At 37.8% G+C, this 15,150-nt stretch overlaps 2 protein-coding genes across 4 annotated transcripts in view; both read left to right on the top strand.

Annotated features, from left to right (window-relative positions):
* The window catches only part of LOC145452820 (uncharacterized), a 60,589-nt gene that overhangs the window by 38,025 nt on the left and 7,414 nt on the right, over positions 1 to 15,150 (top strand). The window lies entirely within an intron of this gene.
* On the top strand, positions 9,400 to 14,899 carry LOC145452816 (uncharacterized). Of its 3 annotated transcripts, XM_080330957.1 has the most exons (16): positions 9,400 to 9,532; positions 9,589 to 9,697; positions 9,871 to 10,020; positions 10,142 to 10,324; positions 10,432 to 10,536; positions 10,597 to 10,650; positions 10,773 to 10,877; positions 10,938 to 10,991; positions 11,114 to 11,218; positions 11,279 to 11,332; positions 11,508 to 11,573; positions 11,769 to 11,983; positions 12,110 to 12,272; positions 12,352 to 12,446; positions 12,761 to 12,817; positions 13,045 to 14,899. In XM_080330957.1, the coding sequence occupies exons 1-16, from the start codon at positions 9,446 to 9,448 to the stop codon at positions 13,048 to 13,050; spliced, it is 1,608 nt and encodes a 535-aa protein (XP_080187083.1). In that variant the 5' UTR covers positions 9,400 to 9,445; the 3' UTR covers positions 13,051 to 14,899. The 3 variants fall into 3 exon arrangements, with proteins under 3 accessions (XP_080187083.1, XP_080187084.1, XP_080187085.1); XM_080330958.1 differs by lacking the exon at positions 11,508 to 11,573; XM_080330959.1 differs by lacking the exons at positions 10,432 to 10,536; positions 10,597 to 10,650.

Genomic DNA, 15,150 nt, shown 5'->3' with positions numbered 1-15,150 from the left:
ATAAAATTTTCAAGTTTATACATTCTCTCAAAGATTTGGGAACCAATTCGTTAATTCAAATTGCATATTGAAGGTCGCCAACATACGCTAATTTATTATGAATTGAGGACCGCATAATTATTGTTGAACGGCAGCATGTAACGTGTGAAGGTTGGCCACCTTGGGCCTGTTGAAATAAGGATGAACAAGGCTATGCAACGTATTTGTAAATCTAAATACTAATCCGGAGTGGTAGGATGAAGCAATTTTGATCCCCGCTAATCACAGAAGGCCACGTCGCCTTAATTGCCACACCTACAGGACGCCCATTGCCACGTCACCTGCCACGCCTATATGACGCCAATTGCCACGCCTAGATATTCTAATCTTTTGTGAATTTCAATACCGATTTTCCATGTGTATTTAGCAATATGTATTTAATAACTTGCTTCCGAGAAATAAATAACATTCATTATAAGTTAGATGATTAAATTCCGAGAATTTATGATAACATGCTTTCGAAAAATAAATATAATTCAGATTATACATAAGTTTCGAAAACTATGATGTCTATGCAAGGCTATATTCGCCAGATCATATTATTATGTGTATTTGGACTTTGTATTTTAGCGGATAACATGAGCTCTCAGATAATACTCATCAACGTTGAACTATAGCCGCGGTTTTATGATGATTACGTTAGATGATTAAATTCCGAAACTTCATAATAACTTACTTTCTGGATATAAATAACATTCAGATTACACATAAATTTCGAAAACTATGATGTCAATGCAAGACTATATTGGCCAGATATTCACAGATAACACTCATCAACGTGGAACTAGGCGCGGTTTTATGATGATATATCAAAATTCTACACATCTTCACTAATTAATTAATATAAAATGCGATTTTGAGCGCAGACAGATCGTGGTTCCGATTGCCGAGGTCTCCGCATTTCACGACCTAATATGAATGCGCACTACAACTGAATAGGGCTTCATTCGAATACCTGTAAATTTACTTTGCATGTCGAGTATAAGGATAATTTAATCAGCACTAAAACGCAAACAGACTAACCGCAGACGCACAATTCTCGCCGTTATAATTAAACAAACTTTTCGCTGCAGGTACGTGATTCCTAACTCGCAGTTACGGTGTCAACAGTTTCCACATTTTACGACTTATTTTCATTAGACGCATACAAGCGGTTCCCAAGGTCGGGGCTATGGAAACAAATCAAGCATGAGTACGTGACTCTAAGATCGTACCAACCCCCAACCCCTGAGGCTATTACGTTCATCGCTCACCGCCAGACTATCGCCGTGTATGTTTTATGTTCATCGCTCACCGCTAGACTATTGCCGTTTATATTTATGAGCAAATTTCGAGAACTATGATGTTTACGCAAGACTATATTCGCAAGATATTCTATTATGTGTATTTAGGAATGTGTATTTTCATAATAAATCGCTTCCGAGAAATAAAAACACGATGTTTCTGTAAAATGAATACTAATTTTAATGAAAAAATGAAAAAGTAAAAAAGCGCGAAAAACAATTTGTAAAGTAGATAGAAAAACTACTTATTCATGACATAATAATAATTCTACTTGTACACTTTTTCACATTTTATAACACTTTTAGTATTACTTAACAGTTTCAGCTTTAAATAAAATTCGGAATATAAACTAATCGAAAAATTCGGTAATCAATTTCGCGTAGGATTTATACAAACGAGGAAAGTTACATCAACGCGTGTTAACTAGTTGTATTATGTAGCTTGTAATTCATGCAAGTAAGTCGGACAAATTCGTCGCATAAACACGACTCTAATGGACGTAACGACATTAAAATTTTATCGAGTAGATCGTTTTTCGGTATACTAAATTTGATGCTGTTCCTTACCGATTTGGAAGATAGCACACTTAATTTCGTAATGTATCTAGTTAACTACTTTTATTAAACTCTTACATTTCTACTAAACTTATACACTGAATCTTGTGAAGTATAATAAAAAGTTAAACTAATCGAAACATTCATGAAGTTCCGATACACTATATTTGAGTTTTTAAAAATTATTCATCACCATGAGTAGAGATGTAATCATGTTTTCGGTATTAATCATTACCTCACTTCAAAAAACCAACAAAATAGATTACTTTTACTAGTACTTGACAGTTTAATTTTTAGATAAAATTCGGAATAGAAACTATTCAAAAAATTAACGAAGTCCTGATACGCTATAATTAAGTTTAAAAAATTAATCATCTTCATGATTCGAGATGTTAAGTAACTCATGTTTTCAACATAAGGTAAGCGCGAAGTACGCAAAATTCGATAACATACAAATACCAAAAATTGCGCTAGCCTTCAGAGTCGATAAGTTTAATTCTTGTAACAAAGTTGTATGTGCACATCATATGTTTATCGTAAGTCCTGCACGTTCATGATTTCGTCCGAGTTTGAGTTTTAGAAAATATTATACCGATATCGCGACATCTTTCATAAACAAAACCACGGTCACTGCTTGAGAGACCTATCAATGTCATCACAATAATTTAGTTACTTCCACAAAAGAGTAGATATGTATTTGACTTACGTTCCACAAAGCTAACGCGCAAACAATTTACTTTACTAACGAGAAGTGGCGAGTTATCGAATGATTTCTCCTTACATCAAAACAACTAGAATGTGGAACTATATTAAAAACGTTCCTAACCCTATGCACACCGCTGATAAATCGCACAAGCAACAAGTTTCGAGAATCGAGATATACATAGTCAATATTAATAATAGAATTAGCATGCTAAACATTAAATTCTCACCTTGAAAGTTGGTACGCAGTTGTAGGACATAATAACAATGCACCATACCAAATTTCGTCAGACATTTTATGATGGAACAACTATAAAACTAACGCAGTTCCATACCAATTTTGCGTAAATCTGTTTTTCGCTAGCGTGTACCTATACATAGTCAGCTTTAATAACGGAATTACCATGCTAATATGTGACTCCTCACCTTGAGAGTTGGTACGTAGTTGTAGGACATTGTGATTATGCAGCATACCAATTTCGTCACACATTTCATGATGGAACAACTTTAAAACTAACGCAGTTCTATACCAACTTTTTCGTAAATCTGATTTTCGGTATCGTGTACCTATACATAGTCAGCTTTAATAACGGAATTACCATGCTAATATGTGACTCATCACCTTGAAACTTGATACGTAGTTGTAAGAGATTATGATTATGCAGCATACCAAATTTCGTCACACATTTCATGATGAAACAACTTTAAAACTAACGCAGTTCCATACCAACTTTTGCGTAAATCAGTTTTGAGGGAGCGTATAGCACGTAGCTAATACATGGTCAACTTTAATAACGGAATTACCATGCTTAACATTGAATCCCGACTCGAAACTTGATACGTAGTTGTAGGACATTATGGCATTGCACCATGTTAAATTTCATTACACATCTAATGATGGAACACCTTTAAAACTAACGCAGTCGAATACCGACTTTTACGCATATCTGTTTTGCATGAACATCGCATATACCTATGCATAGTCAATTTTAATAAAAGAATTAGCATGCTAAACAATAAATTCTCACCTTGAAAGTTAGTACGCAGTTGTAGGACATAATAACAATGCACCATACCAAATTTCATCATACATTTCATGATGTAACACCTTTTAAACTAACGCAGTTCTCTACAGAGTTTTGCGTAAATCTGTTTTTCGGTAGCGTAGCACTTACCTATAGATAGTAAGCTTTAATAACGGAATTATCATGCTAATAATCAAATCCCCACCCTGAAACTTGGTACACAGATGTAAGACATTATGAAAATACACCATGCCAAATTTCGTCGGACATTTCATGATGTAACACATTTAAAACCAACGCAGACGTTGAAATTTGGTTCAATTATAATATATGGCGATTCGGGTTTTTCTGGAAGTCGGGTAGCTGTAAAGTCGTAAGGGAAAATGAAATGCGACCACAGACATTTTTATTATATTTTTCTGGGAAAATTATGTTCTCCATGTGGCTGCATATACCGGTTTCTAACTGACGTTTTCACTTCTGTGAATAACTACTTTCTGATCCATTTCGCCACAAAACTCTGATCCCGGTGTGCACCGATTTCCGTCTCGGGATCGGGTGTTAATGACAGCGACTTGTTGCTGATGGTGGTTACAGTGTAACCGCAACACCACATTCGGATGGGTATAATGTGGTCTATGAACAATCAATCAACTCATATTGCTATATTATTGCGCTAAGAAGGTCATATATGAATGTGCACTGTGCAGTCACGTCGTTCGCTGTTGTACAAGGCTCACTCATGTTAAAATCGTCACTAACGCTTTCCATAGATGTTCAGGACATACTCAAATTTTTTGTCTTGAGGGATTATTCAATGAAATTATTTCTCACTAAAAATCTCTACTCTTATCAGCAACGTGCTGCCATTTTTCAGAATCATTTCGCGGGCCGGATGAAATCGTCTGGCGGGTCGTATGTTTGACACCCCTGTTGTACAATATTGCACACCCGGTCAACATGTTCTGAAACATAACCTTGCCAGTTCATTGTGATAGCTTGTCATTTTGGTATATTTTAATGCGCATCTGGTACACCCCAGTACACCGCACATTAGTGGTACACCCTTTTACAATTTTGGTACACCCCAGGATGTACGATAAACCCGGTTGAAGAGCCCTGCATTAGACTACAATGCTACATCTAGCCTACGGTTACCATACGTCCGGAATTTCCCGGACATGTCATGAATTTCACTGTTCAAACTTGCGTCCGGGAGGAATTTTTAAAATATGCCGAAATGTCCAGAATTTTGAAGGCTTGACGTAAGCTCATAATTTTTTCTTAGATCAACATAATAACATTAATTTTGGGTATTTTTCTTCGCGATGCGCGCGATTTGCCATCACATTTTGTTTATTTTAATAGGGGGATTGCCACCCTCGCAAAAACTGCAAAAACACAAATAAAAATAACCTTCATTTAATAAATAGGCCTAATTGTAATCGCAATTATAGGAGAACGGTTTATTCCTAGAGATATTTAAGGCCGTTTAAATGCTTTATTGAAAGATTGTGGTTCCACACGTGGAGGTCGTTTGCCTTTATTCTGGGTTTCGCGAAGATGTTGAACGGAATCAGCATCCAAAATAGCCCATGAGTAAGTCTGGGCAAAGGCGCTGACTTCTTTCAGTAATCTACTCGTCAAATTTTGATCTGGGCCACGGAACATTTTGAAATTGGAGATGGAGTCGCGACCATAAAAGGTTGAAAACCACTGGAAGTGGGGTGTTTATAAAGCTCCGTTGTGCGCACCGGCATAAGGCTGATAGACAATCTTATTGGTGTGACATGAACATGAGTTAACGATGTCCATGTACATTGAACTTTGTCCAAATACGCTGCCTGTATTTTCGAAGTCATCATCCTCCACCTGCTCTACCGCTAACTCTGATCATGTGGGCGGAGAGATGAATGAGGAATCGCAGTGGAATCGAATTGACTTATTATGCCCATTTTACACATTTTGAGAAAATTGACTTTACGTTAAGTTTTCATCTTCTTTCAGCAATATATTGGCCCGGATTAACTTTGAAATAAACATAGCCATGTCCAACATATGGCCGGAAAATATTGAAATTTTTCAAGAACTTGATTTTTTTTCAAGTTTAAAAATGGATCTACAAAATTTGAAAACAGGACAACAGTCACTTTAATTCCACTGCGGGAAGAACCAATATTATTGACATAATTCATTCAAAAAACTTAACAACCAGATGCATATAGCAAGACCGGCAGAAGTTGCATCAATTATCCTACGGTGGTCCCAAAATCATTGTTTATTAGGCGGGAAGGGGCTGAAAAATGTCGTTTAGATCCCGGTTCCACAGCACAAAGCCACATACAACTCCTGAACCGGATCGTGATCACCTCTGGTCTATAAGCAAAGCTTTGCTAGTGTGACGTCATATTGAAAGACAATGTGCTCATTTTGAAATCCACTAGTTGCCGCTAAAGGGTGTCCGGAATTATCTCACAGAAATATGGTAACCCTAATTTAGCCTACCACTGCGCATGCCGATTACAGTCAAATTAGAATTGCCTCCCCCGCAAACAGTAAACGTTTGACACGACTTTCAAACGTTTACAAAAGTTTCAAAAAGATCTTCAAAATAACGATGGGAATTTGGGTTTTGTATTTTCATGATCAATTTAAGCTGTGAGGCATGGGGACTTGAATTAACACGAACTAAACTGCAGAGCGAGTGTTATTATGTCGTATCATCGCTTATCTTCCGGAAGTGGCCAGATATGTGATTCCATCGCTACACGCTGCCCGACTGCGATGACGCATGCAAGATTCTCATCCTGACGATACACGCATCATCGTGTCATTTTATTGCAATTGTAGCATTCAGACCAAGTTAACTGGTTACCGACAACGAAAATACTACATTCTCACATACCCGACACTTATTATCGTATTACACGCTGTCGCGGGCGTCGTTGGAATACAGCAACCGTTTTCACGATTTGTCGCCGAGTGACGTATGGCATTTTTTCCCCACGTTCACATCAGTTTTGGCGCGCACATGTGATGCCGCCAGACAACAGCGTAGAGCGCGAGGTCTGATAATGGCGGTTGTAATCGTAGTTGAGGTTTCGGCGGAGTTGAGTTCACGGATTAATCGCGGTTATTGATGTTGAAGCAAGAACTTATAGCTATAGCGGAGTACCGAAAACTGAACTTAGCATACTAATTTATATATGCTTAGTATAAAACTATACTTGAGGCATACGATTGATATTGACCGTAGTTTACTGTCGATCACAATATCATCAACCGTAGTTACATGTACCGAAAGTTATAGCTGTTTGCATCGTTATGTATTAGCATACTATTAACTTGCGCTTTCTTTGTTAAAACTTCTGTGCAAGTGCAAGCCTTGTAGCTTAGTGATATAACTTCGTGTTTAGTAAAGCAGATGTCTATTGAGGCCGTGATCGTGACATGCATACAGCTAATCGCGTGGACTCGAATAGGTTCATTAATTTTCTACTATATTGAAGCAGCTACAGTTCAGTATGCCTAAATGTCGAAAAAGACATCGATTAGCTTACAGAAGGAGATGGACTGCCGCGACCAGGTTAATCAAGCAGACTTCAGCTAACAAAAACCTTGAAATTTCCCAGTTTGAAGATATTAATAGACCAGTATCAAGTAAGTATTTGATATTATTCAGTTTTATATTATTTGAATTTCATGAATCACATGGTATGGTTTCATAAATCACATAGTATTACTGGCATCATAATGTTTGTGATCATGTTGGACGTGTGAAATTAGGCTACTTGTGTCAATTTTCGAATCAAGCTGTTTTCTCACAGCCAATAGATGGAATCTTCTGCTCGTTCTTACAATAGCTCCCAGTCCATGTAAACATTTCATCACTCTTATACCTGCTTGAATACCTGCATTACTTTATCAACAGGTGGCCGTATCACTCCAATGTTGGGTCAATTTCAAGATATCACTCCATTGCATTTAGAAACGGCTGTTCCTGTTGCCACTCTTTCTGATTCAACTCTCTATGAGAGCTCGGACACGGATGATGACCCAACAATGTTATCTGATGTTTCATTGTCAGTTGATCAATCTCGGACTCCAGAAGACGACCTGCGTAATTGGGCAATACAATGTCATGTACCTCATGCAACTGTCACTGCAATGCTAAAAATTTGGAACAAACATGGTTTCGATGATCTCCCTTTAACGGCAGCTACACTTCTGAGACGACCTGATCAAAGCAGTGTAATAAGCACTATAGAAACCAAATCATCTCTTGACTATGTATATATTGGCCTGCGTTCCCAGATTATAATTGCACTGAATGATTATCCAGTTCACAGTCTTGAAGAAATTGAAATCTCTCTTAATATTGATGGACTACCTCTGTTCAAAAGCAGTCCAAAATGTGTTTGGCCCATTCTCTGTGCCATTCATGTGAATCCTGCTGTTGTTGTTCCCATTGCGATATGCTATGGAATAGCTAAGCCAAGTAATCTTGATTTTCTGAACGACTGTGTTGCTGAGATGAAGGATGTTATGGATAACGGCATTATTGTTAAGAACCGTAATATCCGTGTGATTTTGCGATGTATTGTTTGTGATTGTCCAGCCCGGGCTTTAGTTACTAACGTGAAACTCTGTTCTGGCTATTATGGCTGTGACAGATGTACGCAGAAGGGAGAGTGGTGCAGAAAAGTAATATACCGTGAAACTGTAAATATAACTCTGAGGACAGACGCCTCATTTCGTAATCATGAACAGCCTGAACATCATCATGGCCTAACCCCATTCACTTCATTACCAATAGACATGGTGAGGCAATTTAGTATCGACTATATGCATTCAGCATGTCTTGGTGTCATGAAACGACTTCTGCATGCCTGGATCAACGGAAGCAAAAAGACAAGACTCTCCTCTAGTAACATTGCAGAAACGAGTTCAAAGTTGGTAAAGCTTAAAAGCTGCATTCCCAGGTGTTTTGCTCGTAAGCCAAGGTCATTGAGTGAAATTGCCTACTGGAAGGCAACAGAATACAGACAATTTATGCTGTACACTGGTAAGGTGGTTCTGAGAGGAATACTCAGACCTGAATTGTACAATCACTTTCTTCAATTCAGCACTGCCCTTTGTATTTTGATATCACCAACCTTGGTAGGAAAATATGCTGAATTTGCTAATGAACTATTGGTGTCGTTTGTTGAAAATTGTATACCACTCTATGGTGATGAATTTCTAGTCTACAATGTTCATTCCCTTATTCATCTTGCAGATGATGCAAAATTGTTTGTGGGTTTGGACAATTGTAGCGCGTTTCCTTTCGAAAACTACTTGTATCAATTGAAAAAAATGGTACGATCTGGGAAGGAACCTCTAATTCAAATAATTAATAAGCTGGCAGAACGACGAAAAACTCGAATAACTTCCATCCCTAGAAAATTCTCTTGCTGTGTCCCGGAAAATGCCTTTATATCGATTAATGGTGCATGCTGTGAAATTATATGCCCTGACCCCTCTGGTGTAAGCACCTGCAAAGTATACATGAATGCTATGTCCTATTTCGAGTCACCCATGGATTCCCGGTTACTAGGTGTTTACAAAGTTCACTCTCGACAATATGTAATTAAATCCGTGCGGCATTGTGATATTAGGACTCAGGCTATCTGTATAAAGCAAAGTGATTTTCATTTACTGTTTTTATCAATATTGCATTTTTGAGATTTCTCTCATGAATATGTGATTATGTCGAGTTTCATACCTATTTCATGAGAAGTTTGTCTTAACAGCATTATATACATTTCCAGGTTTCCTAAATATTCTCAAGTTATACGTAGCATGACAATGCGGTATTATGTGGTCGAATTTGTGGTAGATAACTCTTGTGCAGTGGTATCTAGCAAGTGGATATTGTGGTCTGAAGAAGTAAGTTTGTCTTTTGCTAATTTCGATGATTATTACCTTCCATTTTTTGTTTATAGATAATGTACTGTTATTGGCCAGGGACATGTAAATCAGCTCAGTATGCTCAGAAGGATGTGGTCCCCGAAGGATGGAAGAAATATGAAGTTCGCATATTATACATGACGGGTAGGAGTTTAATAGCTTATAATTTAATGTATATATCAAATTGGAATTAATTGGAAAACACAACGACTTGATTGATTATTGCAAGTAGACGACAGATGGTCGCGGACTCCAAGAAAATTGGAGTAGTTTGTTCCTGAACACCTCCGTATATTCTCCAATGTTGCATTTTTTAGACTCTTACGACGCTGCAGTCAAAGCAAATAAGCGGGCAGAGTCTACATCCACATTCGAGAGTGACATTGAGACGCCTACATCGCGAAAGAGAAGAATTAAAAAGAAAAAGCACGCTGAATTTGATTATGGCTTGGAAAATACATCCACAGGTTGGTGGTATTCTTATCAATAGTTAAGGTACTCATTTCGACCACTTTGAAATCTAACGATTACCAGTCGCAGACTGGATTACGATGAAATCTACATTTTGTGCTGCTTCGAAACATTTAGATGCAGGTAATGAGGACATTAACAAAGAACCCTTGTCACTTAAACGCAAGAACGTCACTGATTCGTCTCATAGTCCTGCACTGAAATGGCCTCAACTAACTGATTGCGTCAGTGAGCCAGAGACGATGCGGAGAAAAAGAAATTCTTCAGGAGATGAAGAAATTCTACATCACGATTCCAGAGGTATGCTTAATTGTGTTGGATTTGATACTTCGATGGCACTAACTTAATCTGTAGTGTAAATAATGAATCCATAGTGTTAGTGTCATTCCAACTTCTATTTTCTGCAGATATTGATGCTTCTGACAATGAAGCAGTTCCTGCTGATACGTCGATTCATTCTCAACCAGTGTCAGCCTCAACCTCGCAGTTCCTATCCAAGAAAAAACGGGGAGGTCTGTTTAATTACAATTTGTAAAATAATGCGATATGTGACTATGTATTTCTCTCTTTAGTCACCTCAACACCAAGACGTCCCGAGAGGCACCAAGTACAGACGATTTTGGAAGGTTTGTTCAACATTTTCCACTCCTAAGATGTTCACTTGCTTTGTAAAATTATTAAATATTTATTATCCATTGTTTAGCCATTTCCATAGTGATAGTGTCATTCCAACTTATATTTTCTGCAGATATTGACGCTTCTGACAATGAAGCAGTTCCTGCTGATACGTCAATTCATTCTCAACCAGTGTCAGCCTCAACCTCGCAGTTCCTATCCAAGAAAAAACGGGGAGGTCTGTTTAATTACAATTTGTAAAATAATGCGATATGTGACTATGTATTTCTCTCTTTAGTCACCTCAACACCAAGACGTCCCGAGAGGCACCAAGTACAGACGATTTTGGAAGGTTTGTTCAACATTTTCCACTCCTAAGATGTTCACTTGCTTTGTAAAATTATTAAATATTTATTATCCATTGTTTAGCCATTTCCATAGTGATAGTGTCATTCCAACTTATATTTTCTGCAGATATTGACACTTCTGACAATGAAGCAGTTCCTGCTGATACGTCAATTCATTCTCAACCAGTGTCAGCCTCAACCTCGCAGTTCCTATCCAAGAAAAAGCGGGGAGGTCTGTTTAATTACAATTTGTAAAATAATGCGATATGTGACTATGTATTTCTCTCTTTAGTCACCTCAACACCAAGACGTCCCGAGAGGCACCAGTTAGAGACGACTTTGGAAGGTTTTTTCAATATTATCCACTCCTGAGATGTTTACTTGCTTTGAAGGGTTGTATTGACTCAGTCATTTTCTCCAAAGTGAGATTGACTTGTGACTCGTAGCTTTGTGACTTGGTGTCAGCCTTGGTGCTTCGTAAAATTATTAAATATTTATTATCTATGATAAATTTATTTTAGGTTGCTCTTCGTTTGAAATGTCTACCGACAGTGTATCCCACAGGCGAAACGGCTATTCGGATGACAGTATGTTCTGAGATTCATATTTTTATAGGAAGTGGCAATTAATTCCCTTTTACGTATTACGCTTCCCAGAACTCAAATTTATATTATAAGGTGTCGATCTCCAAGACATTCATGACAATGTCATTACACAATAATTTATGATTTTGATGTACGTTTGTCAAATGTGCGCTATAGATGAATTTCACTTTTATTTAGAAATCATGAAGAAAATCTTGATTTGTGTGCGAACTATCTTGGAGATCGTAGGTGAAAATCAAGCGTATCTCGTTCGACAAGATGTTGGAAAGCGTCAGCAATCGCAGTCAAGCACGCAGAATTTTGAGTACTTAATCAAGAAACCTGCAACTACTGTGGATGAATTGAAAGGCATAGATCAGAAACTTGAGGAGGAAGGAGCAAAAAATGCTGCAGTAAGTAGCTGTTATATTTACCAAACCCATTGATTTTCGATATACAACTGTTAACTTGGATATAATTTGACTGAGTGCTGTTGCCACCTGTTTTCAAGTTTTTTCCTGGATTTTTTGGTTTTCCAGGTATCGTATTTGTCGCTGGTTGGTGGGCAAACTGTGACTGCTACAATTCGAGGCGTCTTGGATAAAATTGCAACCAAGTTTCTACTGGCTCAGTACTCGAAAGACGGACAAAAAGGAAAGCATCGCTTCAAAGACCACGAAATGATCTACAGCCTTCTGATATGTGAGTATTGGAGTTAGAGAGCTATGCTCCCAGACAGTACAAGGTGTAATTAACTAGCTCCAACCGTATCTTCTTGTAGCCATTTGCAGAAAGACCCACAGCAGAGTAACGGAGAAAGATATAGAGGCGGACATCAGTGCAGTCTTGAAGTCCTACCCTCATTATATCAAGAAGGTACAGTTGGCTGTTGTTTAATCATCCTGATATCCCTCCATTATAAAAAATATCAGTTATTGAAGTTGGTGCATTAAATTACAATAATGTTATGATCACGCATTCATGTTGGTGTCATATCTTATTTAGTGATTACCGCCAATCATTATTTTCGCGTGTGCCTTGCCCTGTATTTATACCCTGTGTTCTGTGACCTACTCTCTCCTTTGTTTATCTGCTGAACAGGATTAAATACATTGGATTCTCATTAGAAGTTCGTAGTATAGGTTTACTGTCCTACCATGACCTAGAATATAACAATGAACTTCTTACAGAAATCATCAAGACCCCAGAATGGACGCACAACTAGTGAAGAATTAGCCGTGGATGAGGTATGCATTTTTCAAACTTTATTGGGACATGTGAAATCATCCAGAATCAAATAGTGAGAAATTTTACAGTGTTGATCCCGTAACACCATTTCTTGCATATTCTCAGCATGGGATTCTGTTTCTTGTGCTTGGCTGTTCCAACACAGCTCTTGTACATTAAATTGATGTGATATAGTGCTAGCTAGTCATCTATTTCTGACTTAGCAACTGTGACTTCTTGATTTCAGGAATGATAAATGGTGTGGTTTGATGAGCCGCTGTCCATTTGAGAAGAAAAAGGTGGACTAGTTAGCTTGAAAGAGTCTCAAAGAAGACGTCATACAGTTCTTACATCCAAGTGCCACCTTATAAGGTGAACAGCGGACATCCAGGCACCATGTACTGGTGTAATTGCCTGCATTTAACCAAGAATGACATTACTGCTACCTTTGCTCATTTATATTTGTACTTAGGAAACCTGTAAATAAGTGCTTAAGTGATTTCGTTGACATCGGCAACACAGTTTTGCATTTCTTTATTCGTCAGTATCGTAGGGTTACCATATGTCCTTTTCAAAGAGGATTTGTCTTTTTTTAAAGTGTCCTATCAGGACGCCCAAATGTCATTGTCCACGTTTTGAAAATTTTGCGTAGATTTATGTTAAATTTAACTGTACCGGTTAGGTTGCTCTTACAGGAGTTGTGCCAGAAAAACAACCTTTTGTTTTAGTCATCCAAATGAATATTCATAGAAAGTGTGTAATTTGGAAGTCGAGTCGGAAAGATGACCTTCTTCTTACAGTCAACAAACTACAAATAAGTCGCAATATGTTGAACCAATTTTACCGGATGTTACTGCTGTATTGTAAGTCCAGAAATTTTTATTAACTGTCCTCTTTCAGATTCCCAAAATATGGTAACCCTACAGTATCGTAAATTGGCTTACGGTAAAGTGTTTGAAAATTTTACTTGTGATGGTGCTAACACCGGCTACGCAGTTTCTTCATTTTTTTATGTATCAATATCTTGCCATTAGCTTGCTGCCAAGTGTTTCTTCAAGCATCCCTGATTCTTCATTACTAATGTCCTGTCTATCTAGACACATATAGGTAAAATCCAACAATAAGTGCTAGTCAAATTTGTTGTAGCTCTGCTGTCTAAGGGGTTAAAGCGTTGTTGCAAAAGTAGAACTAGCAATATCCGAGGCATGTTAAATTTATTTGGTACTTGAAACTAGTAGTTGAAAATGAAGGCATTGAAAGTACTTGAGCTGGTAGTTTGAAAACTTCGATTCGGACCAGGTGTCGCATTCTTTTAGCAGTTGTTAAATGGTAGCCACTTTTGAAATTGTTGCTTTCGTGTTAGTGACAAATCTCGATTTTTCGAGAATATATAAATTCAGTTGCTGACATTATTGTTGTTATACTGATTAAATTGTGACGAATCATTGTGTGAACGACAACCATATGTCACAAAACTAATTTGAACATTACAAAATCCGAAATGAAAAGTCCGTGTAGTTTTTCCTAATAGCACGTGAAGTAGAAGTGGTATAACATCACCGTTAGAGTAAGTAGTGCAAGTAGCCAAACCTGAGTACTAAAATCAATGATACTTAGTTCAACACCTCTGGTGGTTAATATGAAAGTGACTAATATTTGAATTATTGACGTAGTATATTGGTATGTTAGTTATACCTTGATATGTCAGTCCTGTGATTTTTGTTTGATTGCATGTATTCTGTAATATCAATTATGCCTCCGAGCTCAGTACCTCAAGTATACAAAATTGCAATATCGGTGTTGGAATATTTTGCACAATGCTTGCCTTCCACTTGCGCTATTTATGACTGTGTCTAGATCTGGGCCTAACGACTTATTATCTTTTATTGGCAATAAACTCATTAGTTCCTGAAGTATTGTGACTCGGTATTATTGCATTAAGAGGTCTAGTTTAAAAGGCAGCATTTAGCAACGTGGTCAGGACCAACGTGGTTTAAGTTGACGTTTCAATTACGTCATCAATAACGTCAGCTCATCGCTACCTTTTGTTCACAGAATATCGCAATGGTAACGTGAGCCACAAACGTTCAACGTTCAATAGTAAACGTAATCGTAACGTGACAGGCGCGTGATCTTGTTTGCGGGGTCGTCTATTAGTAATAGAAAGCATGCGGTTTCGTTCGGGAAAGGCAATAAGAGCCCTTTATTTGAATTTGATTACGTTGAAAAAATCTCTGCATGACACTTTGGGTCACCTTTTTTAGAGATATATCGTGAGGAAAACCGCTTGGCGAAAGGCAGCTAATTCTAACGGTGCCAGGCGCAACTCCCTGGCTATCTTCCCCTACTGAGT

The sequence above is a fragment of the Botryllus schlosseri genome, chromosome 12 (assembly GCF_051294905.1).
Source record: "Botryllus schlosseri isolate E-star chromosome 12, Bs_hap1, whole genome shotgun sequence".
Classification (NCBI taxonomy): Eukaryota; Metazoa; Chordata; class Ascidiacea; order Stolidobranchia; family Styelidae; genus Botryllus; species Botryllus schlosseri.
Note: the sequence above shows the minus strand (reverse complement) of the source record. Positions and strands in the feature narration are given on the sequence as shown.